The 23,993-nt window shown below is 37.9% G+C and overlaps 8 protein-coding genes and 2 long non-coding RNA genes across 11 annotated transcripts; 5 read left to right on the top strand and 5 right to left on the bottom strand.

Annotated features, from left to right (window-relative positions):
- The first annotated feature begins 475 nt into the window (after positions 1–475).
- Positions 476–1,963, top strand: LOC106328861 (actin-depolymerizing factor 3-like). Its single transcript, XM_013767391.1, has 3 exons — positions 476–610; positions 1,233–1,498; positions 1,572–1,963. Exons 1-3 carry the CDS (start codon positions 608–610, stop codon positions 1,720–1,722), a joined length of 420 nt encoding a protein of 139 aa, XP_013622845.1. The 5' UTR covers positions 476–607; the 3' UTR covers positions 1,723–1,963.
- A 1,337-nt stretch (positions 1,964–3,300) lies between these two features.
- On the top strand, positions 3,301–4,672 carry LOC106328365 (actin-depolymerizing factor 4-like). Its single transcript, XM_013766797.1, has 3 exons — positions 3,301–3,415; positions 3,915–4,180; positions 4,272–4,672. The coding sequence occupies exons 1-3, from the start codon at positions 3,413–3,415 to the stop codon at positions 4,420–4,422; spliced, it is 420 nt and encodes a 139-aa protein (XP_013622251.1). The 5' UTR covers positions 3,301–3,412; the 3' UTR covers positions 4,423–4,672.
- A 2,032-nt stretch (positions 4,673–6,704) lies between these two features.
- LOC106331614 (histone H2B.10-like) lies at positions 6,705–7,689 on the top strand. Of its 2 annotated transcripts, none has more exons than XM_013770003.1 (2): positions 6,705–7,209; positions 7,666–7,689. In XM_013770003.1, the coding sequence occupies exon 1, from the start codon at positions 6,776–6,778 to the stop codon at positions 7,184–7,186; it is 411 nt and encodes a 136-aa protein (XP_013625457.1). In that variant the 5' UTR covers positions 6,705–6,775; the 3' UTR covers positions 7,187–7,209; positions 7,666–7,689. The 2 variants fall into 2 exon arrangements, with proteins under 2 accessions (XP_013625457.1, XP_013625458.1); XM_013770004.1 differs by having other exon boundaries at positions 6,705–7,198; positions 7,647–7,668.
- Positions 7,690–8,780: 1,091 nt separating this feature from the next.
- LOC106329731 lies at positions 8,781–10,357 on the top strand. Its single transcript, XM_013768382.1, has 2 exons — positions 8,781–8,899; positions 9,162–10,357. Exons 1-2 carry the CDS (start codon positions 8,854–8,856, stop codon positions 10,355–10,357), a joined length of 1,242 nt encoding a protein of 413 aa, XP_013623836.1. The 5' UTR covers positions 8,781–8,853.
- Positions 10,358–10,912: 555 nt separating this feature from the next.
- Positions 10,913–12,469, bottom strand: LOC106333200. The gene is given in 7 exon segments (XM_013771674.1): positions 10,913–11,498; positions 11,598–11,816; positions 11,819–11,856; positions 11,859–11,909; positions 11,997–12,028; positions 12,030–12,073; positions 12,198–12,469. Coding segments are annotated over 6 exon segments (390 nt in total). The 5' UTR covers positions 12,297–12,469; the 3' UTR covers positions 10,913–11,498; positions 11,598–11,690.
- Positions 12,470–17,669: 5,200 nt separating this feature from the next.
- LOC106329430 lies at positions 17,670–18,847 on the bottom strand. The gene is made up of 3 exons (XR_001267815.1): positions 18,759–18,847; positions 18,593–18,677; positions 17,670–17,896 (listed from the first exon to the last, which is right to left on the bottom strand). It is a non-coding gene; the product is annotated as an uncharacterized LOC106329430 (long non-coding RNA).
- LOC106329429 (laccase-17) lies at positions 18,608–20,870 on the top strand. Its single transcript, XM_013768081.1, has 5 exons — positions 18,608–18,712; positions 18,809–18,960; positions 19,034–19,278; positions 19,352–20,455; positions 20,522–20,870. The coding sequence occupies exons 1-5, from the start codon at positions 18,623–18,625 to the stop codon at positions 20,650–20,652; spliced, it is 1,722 nt and encodes a 573-aa protein (XP_013623535.1). The 5' UTR covers positions 18,608–18,622; the 3' UTR covers positions 20,653–20,870.
- LOC106329431 lies at positions 20,731–21,087 on the bottom strand. Its single transcript, XR_001267816.1, has 2 exons — positions 20,883–21,087; positions 20,731–20,800 (listed from the first exon to the last, which is right to left on the bottom strand). It is a non-coding gene; the product is annotated as an uncharacterized LOC106329431 (long non-coding RNA).
- A 305-nt stretch (positions 21,088–21,392) lies between these two features.
- Positions 21,393–22,197, bottom strand: LOC106332005 (protein MNN4-like). Its single transcript, XM_013770453.1, has one exon. It carries the CDS (start codon positions 22,116–22,118, stop codon positions 21,573–21,575), a length of 546 nt encoding a protein of 181 aa, XP_013625907.1. The 5' UTR covers positions 22,119–22,197; the 3' UTR covers positions 21,393–21,572.
- A 241-nt stretch (positions 22,198–22,438) lies between these two features.
- LOC106333375 (putative F-box protein At5g60060) lies at positions 22,439–23,659 on the bottom strand. The gene has a single exon (XM_013771829.1). The coding sequence runs from the start codon at positions 23,636–23,638 to the stop codon at positions 22,541–22,543; it is 1,098 nt and encodes a 365-aa protein (XP_013627283.1). The 5' UTR covers positions 23,639–23,659; the 3' UTR covers positions 22,439–22,540.
- Between the last annotated feature and the right edge of the window lie 334 nt (positions 23,660–23,993).

Raw genomic sequence — 23,993 nt, 5'->3', positions numbered from 1 at the left:
AAATAAAAAGGTAAAGATATTAAAAATATTCTAATTAAAATAAGCAAAATTTAATATAGTTTTAAGGAAATGGTCAAAATAAAAAAATTACACATAAAATAATCATGATTTTTGTTAACTAGACGGATCATTATTTATATGATATCGCACACGAAAGAAAAATTTATGTTTTTAAAATTATCTAATTAACTCTATACTCATTTTTTATATATTTTTTATATGATATCACACATTCGTAAAAAAATAGATAGTTTAAGATGCAAAAAAAAAATATTTAACTAATGAATATAATATGAACGAATATTACAAATACATCATTTAAAAAAATAAATAATTAAAAACTGAAAATTCATATTCGCGCGCGGATGAGAGTCTAGTTAATCCTTAATTTAATAATGTACTTCAAAATATTATGCGTCATGCATATGTATCAAATAAAATAAATTAATTAATTCTAACCAAAACAATCCTAACATATTTCGGCTAATAGGCTTTCCGCATAAAGCTGGGGGAAACGGAAGAGAAAAGAAAAGACGCACACCGTAGACTCCATCGTCTCTCCACTCTCCAGCTTCTTCTTCGTCTCTGAAACTAATCTGATTCATCCATGGTGAGAGCTCGATTTGTTGGTTTTTGATCTCGTATATAGCTATTTTCTCTGATTTCTTTGACCTGATTGGGAGTTCGCTTCTCGATTTCGGTTTTGATTCTTCAAATTTCGCTTGTAGCCCAAAAGTTTGATTTGATTAGATTGGATCTGGAGGTGGACTTGCTCGTTGGTTTAGATCTCTGAGACTGTGTTGTATGGGTCAGGGGATGGACTGATTTAGGATAAGATTAGGATTGTAAGCTCTAGAAAGTTTCAGTGTGCTTGTAGTGATTAAACCAATTGATCTTGAAATCAGGACAAAGCTGCTTGTTCCACGTGAATTTCATTTGGATTTAGGTTTACAGTGATGATGATCTATCGATTTTGTATTCAATTTTATTTTCTCGCGTCTGTGTAAGTGTTGATTGTTCATTTCAGATGATTCTGATTCTAATAGATCAACATGTGCTCATGGTTCAGTTGCAAGAGATGATTAGTTTTTGTGGTGGAGTTAAGGTTTCAGAACATATCTATAACCTGAAACGACGTTTCGTGAAAATGTGTGTAGAGTAGAGTCTACTACTATGTGTGAGTGTTGTTTGAAGTGAAGTCGCGCATCTTAATGTTCTTTCATTGGTAACAGGCTAATGCAGCGTCAGGCATGGCAGTCCACGATGACTGCAAGCTCAAGTTTCTTGAACTCAAGGCGAAGAGGACATACCGTTTCATCGTGTACAAGATTGAGGAGCAGCAGAAGCAAGTGGTTGTGGAGAAACTCGGCGAACCTGGTCAATCCCATGATGACTTTGCAGCAAGTCTTCCTGCTGACGAGTGCCGCTACGCCATCTTCGATTTTGATTTCGTCACTGCTGAGAACTGCCAGAAGAGCAAGATTTTCTTCATCGCATGGTAAGCTCTTTATCTAGTTTCGCCTTCTTTTCGAGCTACTTAAAAAAATATATTCTTGTTGTTTTGGGCCAAGGTCTCCGGACACAGCAAGAGTGAGAAGCAAGATGATCTATGCGAGCTCTAAGGACAGGTTCAAGAGAGAGCTAGACGGGATTCAAGTAGAGCTTCAAGCAACCGATCCAACTGAGATGGATCTCGACATTTTCAAAAGCCGAGCCAATTGAGGAACGGTTGTATCAAACTTTGTCGCTTCTGTTATCAGAGTGATATGCTTTATCTTAAAGTTTGCTGTGACGCCACCAACCAAAACAGCTTCATTTGATCGGTCTTTGTCTTCAGTGTCTTTTCTTTTTCTTTTTGGTTCTTACAGTGTCTTGCTTAAAACTTAAAGAGATTTGGCCTGTGCTCTTTTATAATCGTGTAAGAAACCCAAACCGTTTATCAACAGATGATCCTATTGGAACATTGTCTCTCATCTACATGAGATGCCTAGTGATCCAGGGATTTAAACAAATGATATATGATAAGGTAGACTGTCTCGTGTATCAACAGATTAGATCTCTTGATCAGTACTCAGTAGATTGTACAGACTTGAAAAAATTTCATCTCGCACAATATATGACAACATTTTCTAAATCAGTGATGCATCCATTCCAGGCTTGTCTGAAGAACGAAAGTGCTTGTCCAATCGATTCTGGACCAGCGAGATTTGAAGAACACTAACCTCAAAGCACTAATCATATAGTTGAAGGTTTTTTGTTATTTTGGAAACAGATCCAACCAACAGTCAAATCAAGAAGACTTGGATAGAACTTATTAGATTGAGTAAGATATGAACTGTCAGAAATGTATGTTTACTTATACATATATGTGTATAGATCAACAGAAAACAATTTAAATTTATATGCTATATTTTCCTGTGGCTTATATTATTTGATCAGGACATTAGCCAAACTAAGGGCTGTACACAATAGAATGCATGTTATCAAAAATCTATAATACTAATATACAATGCATTTTCAAGGACTTTTGGACCCCCGATGTGGTGCCTTTTGAGGATTCTTCTAGGTACAAGTCATAATAGACATGGCAGTCGACAGTCGACAGAGTATGTTTATATATCGATATAGACAAGTATACCATATTGTCGAAGGTCGGGTCATATGGATCCGAAGCATTCGTGTATTACCCACGTACTTATGTACTATCTATTGTGCTACTTTGGTAGTAGTCTAGCAGACAAACGAATCTCGAAGGACACATGTGATATAAATATTTTTGCTCGATCCAAATTCACATGTTTTTCTTTTCTTCTGAGGGACTTCACAATTATTGGGGTGAGCAAAGGTAGACGTCTTAAGGCCATGTGGCCATTCACTCAGTGCACGCACCGACTTTTGTTCTTGGTACCAAGTAACGTGCGTTAACAAAAACACATGCTGAGGATAGCTTTATCTATATCAAGTTGGTCGGATTTTTGAAAGATGTCTAAGAACCCTTGTAAAATCAGACAAGTGTTTGACGACATAAAGTTTCCTTAAATTTAGTGATGTATATATTCAGTTAAATTAATTTACAGTTGACGCATGCAACAAATGTTTACGATGAAACCATACCTGGCCAACTTGTTTATTTTTTTTTAATTCCATCTAATGTTTTCAATGCTCTCTCTCATGTGTCATGCTTCCATTTACATGCTTAGTAGTATGTTGACTAGACTAAAACAAAAAAAATGAAACGCTGACTAAATAAATACATAAAGCAGAGTAAATGAGTTTCTCTATCTATAAATATAATACGGAGTATAGCTTCAAAGCAACGCAGAAGAAAGGAAAAGAGAAGAAAAAACATCCGTCACCTCTCCGTCACCTTTCACCCGAAACTGTCTCTTGACAGCGTTTTGATTCAGCAACCATGGTGAGAGATTACGAGATTCATACTGTTTGTTTCCAGTTCTTCAATCTAAAGCTCACTTCTCAATTTTTGATTTGATAACGAAGTTGGCTCACTAGATCTGGAAGATAGGATTTGTTTTTTTTTAAATTCGATTATAGATCTTTGAGACTTTGCGATCGCGTTGCTGATGATGCGCTTCGTTCGGTAGAAATCGAAATCGTGAAGAATCTAGTTATTTTTCGGTGAAGTTTCGATCGAGTTCCTCATGGTCACTGCTACGAATTATTGAACGTGTCTACTGTAATATTATATTCGCTTTGCTTGATTCGATCATGACTTAGACGCAGTTTGAAATCTAGATCGTTATGCATCAACGAGTAAAGTACACAGTTTATGTGTTGATCTTTTGGTTTTAGGAGGATACTATCTCTGTGATCTGAAAATGTTTTTTTTTTTTTTGGTGTGTGAAGAGATTTAACGAAAACTTGATGCTTTGGTTGTTTTATTGATTAATAATTAGGCTAATGCGGCTTCGGGGATGGCAGTCCATGATGACTGCAAGCTCAGGTTTCTCGAACTCAAGGCCAAAAGGACTCACCGTTTCATTGTTTACAAGATCGAGGAGAAGCAGAAGCAAGTGGTTGTTGAGAAAGTTGGCGAACCTGTTCTATCCTATGAGGACTTTGCTGCTAGCCTCCCTGCTGAAGAATGCCGTTACGCCATTTATGATTTCGACTTTGTCACTACTGAGAACTGCCAGAAGAGCAAGATTTTCTTCATTGCTTGGTATACAAAACAAGACTAATCTCTCATTTCTCTGTTCTTACCTTTTGTGATGTGATGATTAATGGTTGTGGTCTCTTGTCTTGTGCCAAAGGTGTCCGGATGTAGCAAAGGTGAGAAGCAAGATGATCTACGCGAGCTCCAAGGACAGGTTCAAGCGTGAGCTTGATGGGATTCAAGTGGAGCTTCAGGCTACTGATCCAACTGAGATGGATCTTGATGTTTTCAAAAGCCGCGTCAACTAAAAAGAATAAGCTTTTTCTTTGGCTCATATTCTATCTACTATTCCTGAATGGTGTTTTCTTTTCTCTATACAGTTTCTTGCAACTGTGATGAAAACCTAACTCCCCTTCACTCTATATCCACCTGGTCTGTCTTCTGCGTCTTTGTTACCATACAGTGTTTTATTTTATATTGAAAATGTCCCCGAGGTTTGTGCTGTGTTTGGATCCTATTGTGTAAAGATGTTTCCTTTAAGCGTTTGTTCTCGTTTTCTGACAGAAAAAGTCCATATAGTGTAAAGCTTTATATATACTCAACTTATACAACCACATAAACCAAATGATCCCTCGACATCTCCAGTTTTGCTCTTTGCATCAATCATACCTGTATGTATTACATCATCAGGCTTGAGTCCTCTATCATGCATCTCCTTTACAAGTCCAAGATACATCTTTCGATCTTTGTGCTTTAAACTTCCATCTATAGAAACACCATAGCACACAAGGTCTAAATCCACCCCGCTTTGTACCATCTCCTGACAAACGCTTACCTCTGTGTGGTTTGCCGCATTTGATCCTCCATACATGGTTGAATTTTGTCTAGGATGATCTCTTTTCACGAGTGGAGAAAATCGATTTATTCCCCATTGTGTATGTGTGGGCCGGTGTGTTTAACCTGTTGAGGTTAGGTTTTGTGTTTTGATAACTATGTTTCTGTCAAAGTTGTGGGGGTCTTCTTTATCACAAACCTCCATGCCCACTTCCATAACATAATGAATGTCTGTTATATACTCAAGAGCTGCAAAAGTGACGCAGCGTAAGGATAGGTTTCAAACGATCTCGCAAATAGAGTTTGCAAGTGACAATTCTTTGCTCAATCAAGAGATTCATATGAATATCTTGAGACCAACTTCTTATGATGACGAATTTAATCGTGTCGAGACTGATAGAATATGCCAACAAGCACCTCCGATATTCTTGGATCTTATATGTTTGAGCTCATGTATTTGTGCAACAGTCGAACAACTGTGTGTATATATTGCCTTCGTGATGTACATTGATAATCAAGGAATACAAATCATTTTACGGTATCAGAGCTTTGATTTAAGATCCACCGGTGTTGAAATTGGTTTGCAGTGTTGCATTGACATACGAGATAGGATATCCTTAGCATAAGCAGACTGACTTAACATCATACCTCTGATACCATAAAATGATTTGTATTCCTTGATCATCAATGTACATCACGAAGGCAATATAGACACACGGTAGTTCGACTGTTGCACAAATACATGATCTCTAATATAACAAACATATGAGAGAGGGGATTCCAGTTGTGTTGCATGCGAGGACTTCTTTGTACATGGCGACTATATGCTTGGTTGTGATGCTTGTGACTTTAGTTTATGCTTTTATTGTGCTAGTTTGCCTTTAAAGATATGGCACAAGAGTGATGATCACCCTATCACTTTATATTGTGGCGTAAAAGTGAGCATAAATAGTTGGTGCGACATCTGTGAGAGGGAACTGGACCAACGTAAATGGTTCTATACATGCTCTGATTGCGAAGTCACATTTCATACAAAATGTGTACTATAGAAGATTTCTCACGTCTCAAACCAGAGATGCTCATTTTCTATGATGAAATTAAATTTGAGGTGGTTCGTAATAATAACAACACTCGGCTATTATGCAGCCAATGCGACTCTAGATGCAAGGTCTCTGTAGTTCTAGAGGCTCGTGACTTAGAGAATGGATACATCTGTTCGGGGTCATGTTTATCCAGCTATTTGAGGGTATAATTTAAGTTGTATGGTGAGTGGTTGTATAATTAATTTCATTCGCTTTCCTATACTTATTTCCAAGGACCAAAATGAGGGATTGAGACTGATCGGAACGTGCGACGGAGCTTCATCAATCACCGTCAAAAGCAACATTCGTCACTGTGAACAACAAAACCGATTTCTGGGAACCGGTCGGGTCGGGTCCAAGTCTGGGTTAAGAAGATTACGTCTCACTGTCTCAGTCTCACTTATTTTAAATGGGCCTAAAATTAGGCTTGTTATAACAGATGGGCCAATGAAGAAAAGCGGGGGGCGGGAAAGACAAATTTCACGAGGAGCATAAAATGCGCCAAACTCGCCACGTCAACAATCCCCGCCACCAAGTTAGTAAGAGCTTTCGTTTATGACCGTCGATTGTCTTTCTATTAAAAAGAGGATCTAACGGTAAAGACGTAACTGATCCGCGTCAAACTATTTTATCCAATTATATTAATCCTTTCGATGTATATAAAAAAGCAATCTCTCGAGCTATTGTAAACAAACAAGAAGCAAATCCAAAGCAATTTGACTTACTACTCCATCTAGAAAAATCAATGGCGCCCAAGGCAGCAGAGAAGAAGCCGGCTGAGAAAGCACCGGCGGAGAAGAAGCCAAAGGCCGGTAAGAAGCTCCCGAAGGATCCCTCCGCCGTCGCCGGAGACAAGAAGAAGAAGCGGTCCAAGAAGAGCGTCGAGACGTACAAGATCTACATCTTCAAGGTGCTGAAGCAGGTCCACCCAGACATCGGGATCTCGAGCAAAGCGATGGGGATCATGAACAGTTTCATCAACGACATCTTCGAGAAGCTCGCCGGCGAGTCTTCCAAGCTCGCGAGGTACAACAAGAAGCCCACGATCACTTCCCGGGAGATTCAGACTGCTGTGAGACTCGTGTTGCCTGGAGAGCTGGCGAAACACGCTGTTTCCGAAGGGACCAAGGCGGTGACTAAGTTCACGAGCTCCTGAACTGTTTGAGTTAGGGTTTTTATCTCTTGCGTTTTTGCAATCTCATGTTTTGTAAAGTACTGCGAATTGGTATGTTTCGAATCTAATGTCCCATGTCTTTGTATCTTTAATGCGTCGATATTGAGATCTATTAATGAAGTTTAAATTCGCTATTTGTGTCATCTTTGAAAGCTTCGGCGGTTTGATGTTTTCATGTGCTTTTAATGTAAGCTTCTACGTGCTTTGCGGCATTTGATCCTCCATCCACAGTATATATTTTGTGTCTAAGATTATCTCTTTTCTAGAGTGGATCCTTTACAAACGTGTAGCCTATGTGTGTGGGGTTAACCTGTTGAGGTTAGATTTGTGTTTGACAACTTAAAAGATGTCTTTGTCAAATGTGTGGGAGTCTTCTTACTTATCACAAATTTCCATGCCGACTTCCTGTTACCAAGTTCACGAGCTCCTCAACTGTTTGAGGTAGGGTTTTTATCTTTTATCTTTTATCTGGAATGTCTGAACAACGTGGTACTGGTGGTCGTGGCAAGGGCCCAGCAGAGAAGATATCTGCTGAAGATCTTGATAAGTACCACGCAGCAGATATGGAGACTAACTGAGGAACATGGCTGCTCTTCTGGGGTTAATACTGGTCAAAAAGGATTGTGTACAATAACTAGAATATCATTTCAAATATATATATTCTTTCCTTAATTGTTACTTTTTTTTATTCACTAACGTTTTCTGTATTTTCCTCTCTGCAAAGTAATACCCTTAAGCACATTGTTCAAGGGTTAAACTCAAAAAGAGAAAAGCATTTTGTTTTATTGTTGTTGGAAGAAAGCATTTTTGCTTTGTTTGATGGGAAACACAATACGACTTATTCTATATCCCTCTATAAAGTAATAACAAAAATAATTGTTCAAGATTTATTTGCGAAATGGACATCACCTATATTTGAAAAAGAAAACAAAAAAGAGAGTAAATTTTATTTTCAAAGGAAACAAAGAATCAAAACCTTTATTCATAACAAATCGTGTTTCGATGAAAATACTCGATTCTTTGTTTCTTTGAAAAGATAAAAGGTTATTTTGCAAATAACTCGTATATTGTTATTAGTTTACAAAGGCATATATAATACCGTCTTCTCGTTCCAATTCTGCATCCAATCAAACAAACCTCTTAAACTCACTCACATACACCAATCAACGCATGGATACAATAACATCTACAACAATGTATAAAACCTCCTTTCACGATCATCCTCTTTTCCCTTCACCTCGGTTTGTTATGGATTATTGCGAGGGATGCATAACAGAAGGAACCATTTATGGTGGCTACTATTGCAATGATCCTAATTGTACCGCTTGGTTCTTCCATAAGAAGTGCGCTGAAGCCCCATTGCAAATCAACCACCCTTCTCACCCCCAACATCTTCTCCTACTCACAAAGCAATTGGGAGATGGTGTATGTGAATTGTGTGGAGAAACTATACTCGCTCCATTTTATAGTTGTTCCACTTGTGAATTCAAGGTGGATTTGACTTGTGGGATGAAACCACCACCACCATCTGCTATCGAACATCCGCTATGTCATGACCATCCACTTGTTTTATTGAAGAAACGAAAAGAGGAATCCTCTTGTGAGGTATGCATGGACGGGTTTTGGGGATACTCATATATATGTCATGAATGCAATCTCTACTTCCATTTGGACTGCGTCAATCTTTCAAAAGAGGTAAATCATCCTTGTCACTCTAATCATCCTATAAAACTTTTTGCATCTATAAACCTTATGGGTGATGCCGAAAAGATTTGTTTTTCGTGTGAAAAACAATCAGAAAAAATGCTTTATCATTGTCCCACTTGCAACTTCAGCATATGCCTTGTTTGTACTAGAAACCCACCACCCCTTGTAATTGACCATGCAAGGACCCACGTGCATCCACTTACTCTTCTTTCGAGAACAATGTCATTTACTTGTGATGTTTGTGGGGAAGATGGAAAAGGGGGGCCTTATGTATGTCTTCAGTGTGCTTTTCTCACCCATGGAGAGTGTATCGACTTACCTCGTATTATCAGCATCAATCGCCATGAGCATCGCATTTCTTTCACTCCTCATCTCGGTGTTGGATACTCGAAATGTGGAGTTTGTCGCAAAAGTTTAAATCAGTACCGTGGAGCTTATTCTTGCTCTGTTTGTCCAAAATATGCAACTCATTGTAAATGTGCGTTAAGGAGTGACTTATGGGATCGTGTAGACTTGGAAGGTATCCCAAATCATGATGCCGAATATATTGCACCATTCAAAGTAGTGGGTGATGACTTGATAATTCATTTTAGTCATGAAAAACATCCTTTAAAATTCTACAAGAAGAACAAGATCCTTTATGACAAGTGGCTACAATGTGAAGCATGTATGTATCCACTTGTATTTGAATCCAGCTATGGTTGTAAGGAATGTAGATTTTTTCTTCATGATAAATGTGCGAATCTCCCTACGAAGAAAAAAACTGCCTTCTCTCGCAAACTACACTCGTTGGTAGTTACTAACGAAGTTGTAACCGCATGCGCAGAGTGTAGTGTATTATTTGATGGTTTCAATTACACATTTCAAGGTGATTGGAGAATAGATGTACATTGCGGTTCTCTCTGTGAGCCGTTTATCCATGATGGCCATTTACATCGCCTATATTTTTATCAAAGATGGGGTTCAAGTTGTGTTGCATGTGAGGACATCATTAGATATGGCCGCTATATGATGTGTTGTGATGCTTGTGGCTTTGATTTATGTTTGTATTGTGCTAGTTTGCCTACAAAGATGTGGCACAAGAAAGATGATCACCCTATCACTTTACATTGCGGTGTAAAGCTGAGCGAAAAAAGTTGTTGCGAAATTTGTGAGAGGGAGTTAGATCAATGTAAATGGTTCTACACATGCTTTGATTGCGGAGTCACATTTCATACACGGTGTGTACTTGGAGATTTCTCGCGCCTCAAGCCAGAAAAGCTCATTTTCTATAACCGGAAAAGATTTGAAGTGGTTCGTAATAATAACAGCACTAGGCCATTATGCAGCCAGTGTCACTCTAGATGCAAGGTCTCCGTCGTCCTAAAGGCTTGTGATGGGAATAATGGATACATCTGTTCACGTTCATGTTTACTTTTATACACCAATATATATATATATGTATAGATTGAAGAAGGTGGACAATTAAACTCATTGATATATGAGAGCATGAATGCTTAAGTTCCAACTAAAGCAAAGACAAGAATTCTAAGAACAATCTATTATTCAGCTCATATTCATTCTTCGTTGTATTGCTCTGGTCTTCTGTTTTTTTATAATAGAGATTGGAACCGTACATAACTGTGAGCACAAACACTTTATTGTCTATTCAAAAGGTTTCCACTTTCGAGCACTAGTACTGGATATGTTTTCCGGGAGGGAAGGGAGCTCTGTTCATAACCAAGTTTATAAACAATAAAAACAAAAATGCAGTAAATGGCTTCGCGCGGAAATGATCTAAACTCACTTACCAGTTACCTCTATTTCTCTTTACATAACTCAATACACTAACCACAATATTGTTCACATGACACCCCAATATCAAATTGTCAATGTAACGTAGTTCTCACTAATCATCACTCAGCAAATATCCTTTTATAGACTGATCCTTGTATAATATCTCTAGCTATATTTGTGTGTATCATTGCTAGAAACTGTTTCTAGAAACTGAAAACAAGAATAATAATAAGTAAAGACGATATGATTCACTAAGAGAGAGAGACAGGAGAATGCAAATTAAAGATCATAACAACAATTACACTCTCCTCTTCAGCCAATGAACTGAATATACATTGCAGAGGAAGGAAAACACAGGTTTCATCTTCATGAGCATAACACAAGTTAGGTTTTGTTACAATACATTAAAAGGGTTCTTGTCAAAATACATCATCCTCTACAGCAAAATAACATCTCAACAATGACAACAAAACACGTCAAAAAGCTATTCTGTGGGATCTTCCTCAAAGCGGAATTTATGTTCTCCATAGAAAGCAACACATGCGTAGGTAAAGTTCTCTTGCTGTGCGGCCTCATTGTGACCAAAACCAAATTCTATACACAAGGATTGGGATATTGCAGGAGGCTTCATCATATGTAAAAGCTATTCAGCTCTGTCTTGGCTTTTCTCGCCGTGAAAAGATAGCCTTACAATGGAATAGAGTACCGCTTTAATGCAAGAAACCACAAAGTTCCAGCATGAGGATGGCCAGTACCACGGATACAGCAGCCTCAAAAATAGACTGATGAGATTCCTAGGGTAACGCCCAACCTGCAAGGCAAACATATCACAATCTTACATTCCAAGCCTATCGATATTTGTGCTCTAAAGTCAATAGTGTGATTTTTATTGCAAGGAAACACTTCTCACGGGAAAGAGGGAATCCAAGGCATCCCAGGCTGCATGACGGACAGCTCTCGTCGGGTACATTGGACCTCCGGGTGAGGTATGATGAATTACACATTAAAGCCTTTGGGACTGAATAAAAAAAAACATTACAGAGAAGAGAAGGGAGAATATGTGTGATGCAAAGGACTGGCTCCAAAGCTGAACCATCAAATCAAGTGTATCCTTCCCTCTCTCCGAGACATTTTGACATAATAATCAGCAAGCACGTCGAAGAAACAGCCTGATCTCCTTCATCAGAAATCACATCATCCTCTTCTTTGCTAAGAATCACATCTGCTTTCGTTAAAAATTACTGATGATCAATATCAATCTAATCGTGAACGTTGAGGAAAGGGAAAAAAAAAGAAAGGGTAATAAGACCTTTGGCACGTTGGTCGACTTCGAGAGCTAGCTATATCAGCAAACAAGTTGCGTGTTTGTGCTGGTGATACTACCGCCTTAAAAAAGATCAAACACTTTCTAAATCGAAATCATCAAGATTTGTCAAAATGCATGTGTCTTTTATGAGAAGATACCAGCAGCACTGAGTGAAGATAAATGGAAAACAGATCAAGGGCTAACCCGAGTAAGCTCCTTCTTAATCTCCTGTGTAAGAGCTTCCAGATTAGCAGACCTCCGTGAAGAAGAGGAAGAATAAGGCGGTGATGAAGCTTTCTCCATTGCGAACAAGAATATAACCGCCTCGAGACTTGGAGGAGATTCTGATGATGATTAAAGATTGCTTCTTCTCAAAGACTCCAAGAAATCAAAATCGAAATCTGAATTTATAAATTGAGAGTGAGGCAGAATACGAACACCTCCACTTGCTTTTGTTTCCCTCTTTCACACTGTGGACCCACTCGATAGAGACAGGAGAGGAGAAAGATGATATGTTCTTTGTATGAATTAAAGGAACTGAATTTGTTCAAAAAAAAAAAAAAAAAAAAAAAATTGAAAACGACGTCGTTACCATCTGGTTTCAGAGATGGCGTGTTGTTTTTAATAAAGACACGTGTAGCCACTGCACGCCCTCCTGGTTCGTTATCTTCTTTCTTTTAATGATGATGATAGACATGGTTAAAGTTTTCATTCTGAAATAAAGCTACGCAGATTCGGAATTAATGACATATCGATTTAATGTCGTTTTCTACCCTTTTCTTTTTTTTTCAAAATTTGTTATGCAATACGACAAGCCGATCAATATCCCATTTTTAATTCATCAGAGATGCATCATACACTTGAAAATAGTTTACCTGTCTTTTTTTTTTTTTGTCAACTTAATAGTTACCTGTGTCTATAGTGTTCTGTTTTAGTAGTGGATCTAGACCAGTTATTACTCTGGCAACAACAAAATGTAAAGGAAAGTAGAGTTTGCACGACAGTGTAAAAGTTTGTAAAGTCTATACACGTATAAGTTGACTTGATATTTATGTCGTCCTGAAAAGGCCAGTCCATTGTTCTATACGGGCCTGTCAATGTATTATTCGGCTCGGATTTAGAATTAGATTATGAGAATAACGAAAAGCCTAATCCGCATTAGCATTTGCCAAAACCAATCTAGAAAATTTAATGGCAATTTCTTATGAATGAAAAGAAGCTTCGAATATTTGTTGTGTTTTCTCAAACATAGGAAAAATAGAGAAAAATATGCTGGATATGAGGATATCCATTCTTATTTATTTTAGCTAGAATATATATTTCACTTGTTAAGTGAAATTAACATTGCGGATAGAGATGTCAAATGGGCGGGCTATAAATGGGTGGCCCGTGTCCAAATCGATATGGTCCAAAATGGACAGACCCAGATTAAACCATAATTAAAATTTGTCCAGATGGGTGAACCCAATTATATTCATGGACAATATTGGGCTTAACCACTTGGACAATGGGCGGCCCAATAAACTTAAATGTCTAGGGTTTGAAAAATTGGGAGAAAACACAAATCACCTTTTTTTTTCTTCCCGTCTCACTCTTGTGTTTTTTCTTCGTGTTTGATTCTTCCTCTTCGAATCATCGTCTTCGATTTTTCCTCTTCGAGTCCTCGTCTTCGATTCTTCCTCTTCGTGTTCGATTCTTCTTCCTCGTCTTCGTTCTTCTTCAATTTTTTTTCGATTCTTCACCAACTTCTGATTTCATCATCTCTTAAGATTTGATTTTTCGTGATTTGTGTTATGGGTTTTCACTATTAGCTACTGATTCGTATCATCTACTAATATTGTGTTATGGTTTATGTGTTAAATAGATCGGTGATTTGTGTTCATAACGAAGTTGGTGGCGAGTCTGGCGACTGTTTCTGTTTCCGCAAGTCAGACGAAATTACGAATTTTTTAAACTTATCTTGAATTTTTTATAACTTTGAAACATGAAGTTTAAAACTTAAAGTTTAAGTATGTGACATCTTTAAAATTGAAAACTTAATAATCTTTAAATTTTTAAAACTGAAATTATGTTGTTTACATTAAATGGGCGTATGGGCCGTCCATGGATAGCCCAACAAATCATGGTCTTATTTGGTTATGGTCTCATTTGGACATGGTTCTATTTGGGCTTCGACCAAAAATGTCCAGCAAAAAAATGAAACCCATTCGGACACACCCAAACCCGCCCAACCCGCCCATTTGACATCTCTAATTGCGGATCACCGGGTTTAGAGATTTTTAACTTTTAAAATGTTCAGATTTCTTAACAAAAATGTAACTATTTACAGTTCATATGAAGCACGTACCAGCTAAAATAAGAAACGTAAAAATGTTATTTTAACGGAAAGTTATCATACGTTTTACCCAAAAAAAGTTATCATATTGACGCATGCTTATATAACTTTTTACGTGAAACTCGTAAAGTTTTAGAGAATTTTTTAATTATTCCGATCTTTTTATATATTCATGTAAAAGGTGGCTAGTAACTGTCCACACTGATGTACATATCATACATTCGTATAGTCTAAGTACTATATAACATATGTGAATACACTATACTATATATTGTTGGAGCCTTAATCAGAAATCAAGGGTTGGTGCAACTACAATATATATGTGAAAAACTACGATAAATGGTTCATCAAAAAATAAATAAAGATAAACCTGTACAAGCATTCGCCAATTTAATCAAACTCTCTTCAAATACCAATCATGTGTATATCCCTGATCTTACTCCTATATAATTAAGGCATAGTTGAAATCGTTGAGAGATATCAGAACTTTGTTTTCAAATAAGATAGCTTTACCAACTGACATACTTTAAAGGTGTTGTATTACACTTTGACATACTTAAAGCTGGAGGTATACTTTGTGCAGGAAAATGTGGAGTAAAATATCTATTATGACCTTCATTTAATTTCGTTTATGTGGTCAGAGAAAATGTGGTCATGAAACCGATTTCAAATTATGGACTATCCATAACTACCTCCTTAACCACCACTGAGGTATCTTTCTTTTCTACCACCGTACCACCTCCTTCACCACTACCACTTCCATAACTATCCCGCTATAAACTCCCCCTCCGCCATAAGCTTCTCCACCACCACTTCCTCTACCGCCACTAGAGGGTATAACTGTTGATCTTTCCCCACCTCTGGTTCTTCTTCCTTCAGCCTTAGTAAAAACCAACACCATAAAACCTTCAACCGCTTCCATGACCGCTAACCACTTCTTTCGCAACCACAACTTTCATATCCACATCTGCAAGCTCCACTGATGCCATTAGCTCCTCCTCCTCTGCCATAAGCTCCTCCACTACCTGCCTACGTAAGCACTACCACGATAAGACCCTACACCGGCTCCATGACTGCTAACCACTTCTTTCACCACCACAATTTTCATATCCAATTACAGAAGTTCCACTTAAGCCATTAGCTCCTCCACCGTCACCTCCTCCATACCTTCCAACTTTTGATCCACATCCACGGCTCCACGTCCAGCTCTTCCTCCTTCACCACCACATAAGACCCGACCTCTACCGCTGCCACTAGCATGACCACCAAAAACATTATGTTTTCCACCGTAACCATGTCTCCACCTTTTCTTCTCTACTAGCATCTCCACCTCCAGCTTTTCCTCTTCCATTAACGGTCCTTATTATATTGTGTAAAACGTCGGCTGTAAAAATTGTAATCATCGGAGAAGAGAGTAGATGCGGCTGATTAAAATTTGATGAGTCAATGGAAAAATAGATTTTAGGTTATAAGGGCTCTTTGGGAAATTTACAAGAAAAAGATACCTCATATGCTGAAAATATGTGTGGATGTAAATAGATAAGTAAAAAGTATGTCTACATGTAATTTTTTCTTTAAATAATGTGTGACACTGTGAGTTACCCGGACAGAAACACAAGCGTAGCTGAATAAATATGTAGAACTATAATTACGATTACTATTGATTGTGAGTTACCAACTAAAGTATTGTTAAAACATAATTGTAAAAATACAAATGGTTTGAACTACACACTAATGATGTGAACTTGTCATTCATCATTGTGTTCGAAAGACTTTCACTCAAACCATTTTCTCAGTTTCTACATTTCTTAATTGATTTTTCTTTTCTAGAATGTCACAAAAGAAGGTGACAAAAAAAATGTCACAAAAGAAAATTACATTTTTTTTATCAAAGAAAATTACATATTTTAATGACCGACTTAGCATGGTTAGGGGATGAATTGGTAACTACTTGTTAGCAATCTTGTCTACATCATATTTTGATTGTAGATCGACTTCACATTGTCAATACTATAAATATGAAAGACGAATAACAAGCAAACATTGCATATATAGATTATAGGGAGAATTTGGTGTATATACAAAACACAAAAGAAAATTAAGAATATACCGGTGATTTTGACATAATTAAGTCGATGACAATTAGCCCAATAAAAGTCCGGTTTTGCCCTTTTTAAGAACAAGTTTCCGGTCACGTAGAGCGAAGCGAGATGACGTTTGTGTTTCACATGATATAGTCATATCCTCTATGTTTCAGATGGTATATACATGTATAGTTGCATACTATTTAACGTTACAGTTCTAATAATCGCATACGGTTTCACGGTATTCAGTAAAAACATGTGGAAACTAGTTGATACAAGTATTCTATTTTCACCTAATCACGTGCTTAAATTCTATGGTATGGACATGAGTGACCTGTAAACTATTTACCATCAAATCATCAGCAGAAGACAACGTCACCAATTTATTTACCATATGCAGAAAAAGACAACACACTTGTCAAAGAGAATGAAAAACAAATATACAGTATAGTAAGTAACTTCAAATAGAACATAATCCTATAGATAATGCAAATATAATATAGATGTAACACAACATACGTAAATAATGAACCACCGAACCCTCCTATACCCAAACCCCTACTTAGTAAATCTAAACCTTAGGTAGGATCCTATAAACCCAAATACAATCTATAAATTACATTTGAAATCACATTTACTTGTTAAATAAATAATACCTAGTATGGATCTTATATAAAATAGTATATAAATATATGTTCTATTTACATTAGTTGAGCATCATATGTAAAATAGTATAAAAAGAAATAAGAGCATTTGTTGATGAAAATATCATCTTCTTCATCTCCTTTTTTCAGATACATTGACACTCCTTTGAAATCACAACAGAGTACAAACACGAGACACATGTAACATTAATCATCAATGATGATAATCAACCATAGAATCTTAGTGGTAACGATGGTTGTGATAATCTAGCAAAAAAAAGCTATTATGATTTATGTTTTCGTTGATATCAAGACAAACAAAAATATGTAATAAGAAGAATAAGAAGAAAATAAAATAAAACCAAGAACAAAATAGAAAAAAGTTACACCGATCGATTGAAAGTGCATTTTGGAATATATAATAGAAAATAGGTCGAATATTGTGGTCAACTTTTTTTTGGTTAGATAGTTAATTATAATTTGTTTGATATGTACTGAGTGCAATTTCCCTAGATTATTATTGCAAAAAAAAAAAAAAACTAATATATGAATATGTAGTTGTTTATAGAGAGAGAAGCATATGTGGTTGGCATGCCTTTGAGGATACGAACTTAAAAGGGAGTTACGTCAATTGCTTGGAAAATAAAATTACAAACACTTCATTCGAGACTTCCTCAATGTTTTTGTACATCCTGAACAATAGCCTTCATGGATTTTGATATCTAACCTAAGCGTGACCTTCTATGATAGTTACAATCTCCCTCTCTTTGCTTAATCCCCAAGCAATTTTAGCTTACGAGACTAACTCAACATCGATTAACCTCCTTGAAGAATTCACACCTTCAAATTAAAAATTAAACAATTAATAATTAGATGAAGTACTTATCACTTAAAATGCTTATGAAATGATGAAATTCAATTAGCAAAAACATAACCGCTAACCAAAAAAAGCTACCCTTCTAGAAGTTTACAACACTCCTAAAACTGTGGGCATAATTCTGTTTCACAGACCCTTTTTGTCGGGTCTAAAACAACACTTGGCCAGTGACTATATCAAACGATATCAACTGCCACATTTGGTCCAAGTTACTTACTTTCTCATGTATGAATTTGAAGTCCAATATACTCAAAGCTGCCAAATCATCTAAATCACATAAAAGAAACTAAAATTGGCAACTTTGCAATTCATATTTACAATCCACGCCATAACATTGAAAAGGAAACTAGAGTTTTGAGGGATTAAACAGGGTCAAAGAGTTTGACTTATCTTTGACACCACTCATTCATAAGCTGTTCATATATGTTCTAACAACTAGTCCTTGTCTCGAGAGTCTCCAATTACACAAACTTCTCTACCAATTATCTTTTTGTTTTTACATAAACAACTACTAAATCTTTTTCTTCAACATCTCCAAGCAAACAAACACCTAACTTTCCTTCCTATATATACACTAAATGTTGAAACAATGAATCCACAATCTACAGCAAAAGAAAATAGAAATATAATAACAGAGGCAGAGTGTTCAGCAGCCTTACCAGCTATAATCAACGCCTTAAGGTCCAAAAATGGCGTTTTGGCTTCTATTTGCTGTTTTCTCTAGTGTTCTTCTTCTTCCTGAACCTGCATTTGGGAAAACAAGGCATTATACGCTGGACGTACGTGAGGATTTGTTTATTCTGTGTAAAAATGTTGTGATTGTACCTGAAGGGTTGCAGATGACATGATTAGATGTTTTGTTTTTCTTTTGGCAGATAAAAATGCACAACGTGACACGCCTTTGCCACACAAAGAGCCTAGTTTCTGTAAACGGGAAGTTTCCAGGGCCTAAGCTTATTGCTAGAGAAGGTGACCAGCTTCTCATCAAAGTTGTTAACCATGTGCCAAACAATATCTCTCTCCACTGGTAATAATAATCTTTAAAACACTTTTATCACTATTAATAGTAATGTTTGATTACTAATCCCTGAAAATCTCAGGCATGGGATCAGGCAATTACGGTCTGGTTGGGCTGATGGACCAGCTTACATAACCCAATGTCCTATTCAGACAGGGCAAAGCTATGTCTATAACTACACCGTTGTTGGTCAAAGAGGCACTCTGTGGTACCATGCTCACATTTCATGGCTCAGAGCAACAGTTTATGGTCCTCTTATCATTCTTCCCAAACACGGTGTTCCTTACCCGTTTCACAAACCTCACAAAGAAGTTCCCGTGGTCTTTGGTGAGGATGATGACTAACAAACTGAGAATTTCAAAACATTATTACTGATTTTTTTTATGGTTGAGATTTTCAGGGGAGTGGTTCAACGCAGACACTGAGGCAATCATTCGCCAAGCAACACAAACAGGAGGTGGTCCTAATGTCTCTGATGCTTACACGATCAACGGTCTTCCTGGTCCGCTATACAACTGCTCAGCTAAAGATACTTTCAGACTGAGAGTGAAGCCAGGAAAAACATACCTTCTAAGACTAATCAACGCGGCACTTAACGACGAGCTCTTTTTCAGCATAGCAAACCACACGGTTACAGTTGTTGAAGCTGATGCGATCTACGTCAAGCCGTTTGAGACGGATACCATCTTAATCGCTCCTGGACAAACCACAAACCTCTTGCTGAAGACAAAACAAAGTTACCCGAAGGCCTCTTTCTTGATGACTGCTAGACCATACGTCACAGGTCAGGGAACTTTTGATAACTCTACAGTTGCAGGCATCTTAGAATATGAACAACCTAAACATACAAAGACCTTTATCAAGAAGAATCTTCACCTCTTCACACCAGTACTCCCTGCTCTAAACGACACAAACTTCGCTACCAAGTTCAGCAACAAGCTGCGAAGCTTGAACAGCAAGAGATACCCGGCAAACGTGCCTCTGAAGGTTGATCGGAAGTTCTTCTTCACGGTGGGATTGGGAACAAACCCTTGCAACCACAAGAACAACCAGACGTGCCAGGGTCCTACTAACACCACAATGTTTGCTGCTTCGATCAGCAACATCTCCTTCACAATGCCAACGAAAGCTCTCCTTCAGTCTCACTATTCTGGGCAATCTAACGGAGTGTATTCTCCGAACTTCCCGTGGAATCCCATTGTGCCTTTTAACTACACAGGCACCCCACCTAACAACACAATGGTTAGCACTGGGACAAACGTGATGGTTCTGCCTTATAACACTAGTGTAGAGCTGGTGATGCAAGATACTAGCATTCTTGGTGCGGAAAGCCATCCTCTTCACCTTCACGGGTTCAACTTCTTTGTCGTTGGCCAAGGGTTTGGGAACTTTGACGCGAAGGAGGATCCTAAGAAGTTCAACCTTGTTGACCCAATAGAGAGGAACACGGTAGGTGTGCCATCTGGTGGATGGGCTGCTATTAGATTCATTGCAGATAATCCAGGTAATAATAAGCACATTAGTTTAATCTAAGAGGAGGATAATAACTTAAATTAAAATGTTTGGACAGGAGTGTGGTTCATGCACTGTCACTTGGAAGTACATACCAGTTGGGGTCTGAGGATGGCTTGGCTTGTGCTTGATGGAGATAAGCCTGATCAGAAACTTCTTCCTCCTCCTGCAGACTTGCCCAAATGCTGATGATTCTTGCTTCATTCATTTTGTTTCTTGTCTCTTCTTTCTTCCAAGCTTCAGGCATTTTTTCTATTCTTTTTTTTCCCCGGCCATTTATCAGTTTGACATGAGGTCAATTCCTGTTCAATTATTTACTGCCGCAAAGCTCTGTTTTCTGTAAGTGTACATCTATGTAATGTAATACCATGCTAAATTAATATGTATGCACAATTTAATTTGCAAAAGTTGGGGCTTACCTTCTACAGGGTAACTGTTGAAAATATACACAAAATAGTTTGAATCAGATGGTCCGTGTAAACAATGCTACAACGCCCACATCTACAAGAGTTAAACAACATCATTGACGCTTTCACAAGTTCATGGGAAGGACGATTTCCCACAGATTTCCTCAACCTGCATCAAGGATTACAGGTGTCTAATAAGGTCAAGTTATTATGAACTCAAAAGTAGCCTTCTTATCGATAAGTATGAAGCTGAATCATAAAGCAACTAATGAATCATGCACACTGTCAGTTGGAGATACATGCCTTGTCCGGTTTGAAAATGGATTCGCTACCTTGATTTAAGGAAAAAAACTTCACTGCATAGCAATTATGAAGTCTTATGCATTCAATGGTTCAAGCATCAGACTTTCAAGTGTGTAAAAAGAAGTGAGTTTTACATAAAACATTCTAGAGGGAATGCTAAAGCTTTTTCAAGTGCCCATCTTCAGGTTTGAAATTCTAAAGACTACTTGCAACTATGCATTCAAGAAACTTCAAAATACAGTAACGGCAAAGAGGGTAAGTAAAACAACAATAACTCTCCATTGCATAACAGAGTGTTCCCAAAAATCAAATCGGTAATAGTCACCAAGGGACATCTTTAGCTACATTTGACCCAAAACTTATGAAAAGTTGAGCAAACCTTGAGCTAAAACAAAACCTTCAAGCATCAATCTCCTTTGATGATTTCTTCTTTTTCTTGCTCTTCCTCTCTTCTTCCAACTTCTCGTCAATAACATCTTCCTTTTTGCTCTTCTTCTTCTTATTCTTCTTTCTCTCTTCTTCCAACTGTTTGTCAATAGCATTTTCATCTTTGTTCTTCTTCTTTCTCTCTTTGTTCCTTTCCTCGTCTTCCAACTTCACCATCACCTTCCCCTCAACAACATCTTCTTCTTTGTTCACTTTGCTCTTCTTCTTATCCTGTTTCCGACCATGAACTGATTCATCTCCGGTCAAATTTCCGTTTTCCACCAAATCATCAATCCCCTTAGCTCTCCCCAGCTCCTGGAGCTCGGATTTTTGATTCGCCGATCGAATCTCTCTGTGGAAGCTCCTTAATTCGGTGAAGGCAGCAGATACGCGTCGGAGGTACGCGCTAACGTCTGGAGAGGCCTGGGTCTCAGAGGAAACGAAGCCGGAGAGAAGCGTAGCCGCCTTAGAGAGGGAGATTGGTTTCGCACTGTTAACACTTCCGGTGACTGTCTTCATCGCGAAAAAAGCCCGAAAGATCGTCGCGGCGCCTCTAAGAAATAAATTAGGGCTATTTCTCTCTCTAGTGTATTAATAATGTTAAAAAAAAAAAAAAATTATGATTTAACTTAAGCTCCGGGTCTTATTTTGGCCCATTCTTATTGTATAAAGATAATAATAATACGATTCTTTTCAAACAGAATTAATTTATTTCTCCATTTGAAAAACTTTGGTGCCAAATCCAACGTTAGATGTTGTACTCATCAAAAGTACTCAACATGTTTAAACTACCTGATATTGTAAAATTAACATTTGAGAAATATGAAATAAACGTGCTTTGCTTGATACAAGGAGAAATTCTAAGTTTATTGACCGCTTCCACAACCACAACTATTATATTCGAATAAGCCTAGACACATTATGGGCTTTAACATTTGGGCTTAGTATGAAACCCAAGATTTCCCCGCGTCTTTTAACTCCATATTGAAAACGCCATCACCATCACTGTAAACCCCTCTGCTTCTTCCTCCATTCCTATAATCTCTATAAAATATACAACCTCCTCCCGCCAAATCACCGTCCATAATCTCAACGGAGAAAGAACAATCTTCACCAATGAACAGAGCCACATCTCCCAGTTCTCTCACTTCTTCCCATCTCTTCTCTTCTCTCTTCAGCTTATACACTCTAAACTCCACCGCAGACTTCGAAAACTCCGACTTGCACCACACGTGTTTCACGTATTTGTCCACAAGAAACACTTCTCCGCCGTGACATTCCACCAGATGCTTCTTGTGACCCCCTCCTCCGGGTAAACCTTCAGCCAAATCGGACACCTTGAACTCCACATCGTAAATTACGGTTCTACCCTTATCGTCCACGACGATGCAGTTCTCTCCGTAGGACATTATGTCCTCGTAAGTCACGTTCCACGAGTTATCCAAGATCCTCCATCTCTCATCGTCTCCGCTTTTCAAGAACCCTAGCTTTCCACCACTGTGGATGGCTATTACAGCAGAGTGTCCCCTTGAAGATAGAACCACCACTTTGTCGGAGCTCAGTGACCAGAAAGAAGACATCTCGCCACCACCTTTGTTTGCGTACTCCACTCGGTAAGATCTACGGACCAATCTCACATGAGATTCCCGCAGGTCGATTTTTTCCGGGAAGTTCTCTGGTTTGAAACAGATTCTGTCGTTTGAGAAGAGATCCAAGACTCGCATTTTCCCTGGAGATGTCTCCTGAAGCTTGACCAACCAGCTTTGTGAAGCTTCGAGTTTGTAAACACTGCTCTGTTTCAGAATGAAGAAGCCAGAGGATGAAGATGACCAGAAAGGGAGGAGAGGTGGAAATTTACACAAAGGATTAGTGTTTTTGTTTGAGAGAGGAAGAGAGCGACGCCACGTGGCACATACAGAGCGGAGACAGAGGCGATCAACGGTGTCTGATGAACCGTCGTTAAGGCGGTCGGAGATCAATTCAAGAAGGTCTAAAGGAAGATCAGACCATTGATAACGGAGAAGAAGAGAAGACTCCATGGAAGAAGACAAAAGTGGGGTATGGACTACTTGTTCTGTTTCTTGATTTTAGGAATGAGGATGTGGCTTTATAATGGCAAGATAATGTCGTTATGATTCAGCTCTGATGTTGACATCATTTCCCCAAATTTTTTAAAAATAATTCATAATGTCTATTTCTGTGGTTGTCTTTGTGGTTTCATAACTTCAAATATGTTGCATGATGATGTAACAATGTATCATCATTGACCAATAGGGTTTTTATGAGTATAGTAATAGCAGCTTGATGATTTATTATAGTTTTGTTTTTAAGTGCAGAGATACACAATGATTTCAAGTTGTTCATTCATTTGATATTGTCCTTTTTTCTGAAAAA

The sequence above is a fragment of the Brassica oleracea genome, chromosome C3 (assembly GCF_000695525.1).
Source record: "Brassica oleracea var. oleracea cultivar TO1000 chromosome C3, BOL, whole genome shotgun sequence".
NCBI lineage: Eukaryota > Viridiplantae > Streptophyta > Magnoliopsida > Brassicales > Brassicaceae > Brassica > Brassica oleracea.
This window is presented reverse-complemented; position numbering and strand designations above follow the sequence as displayed.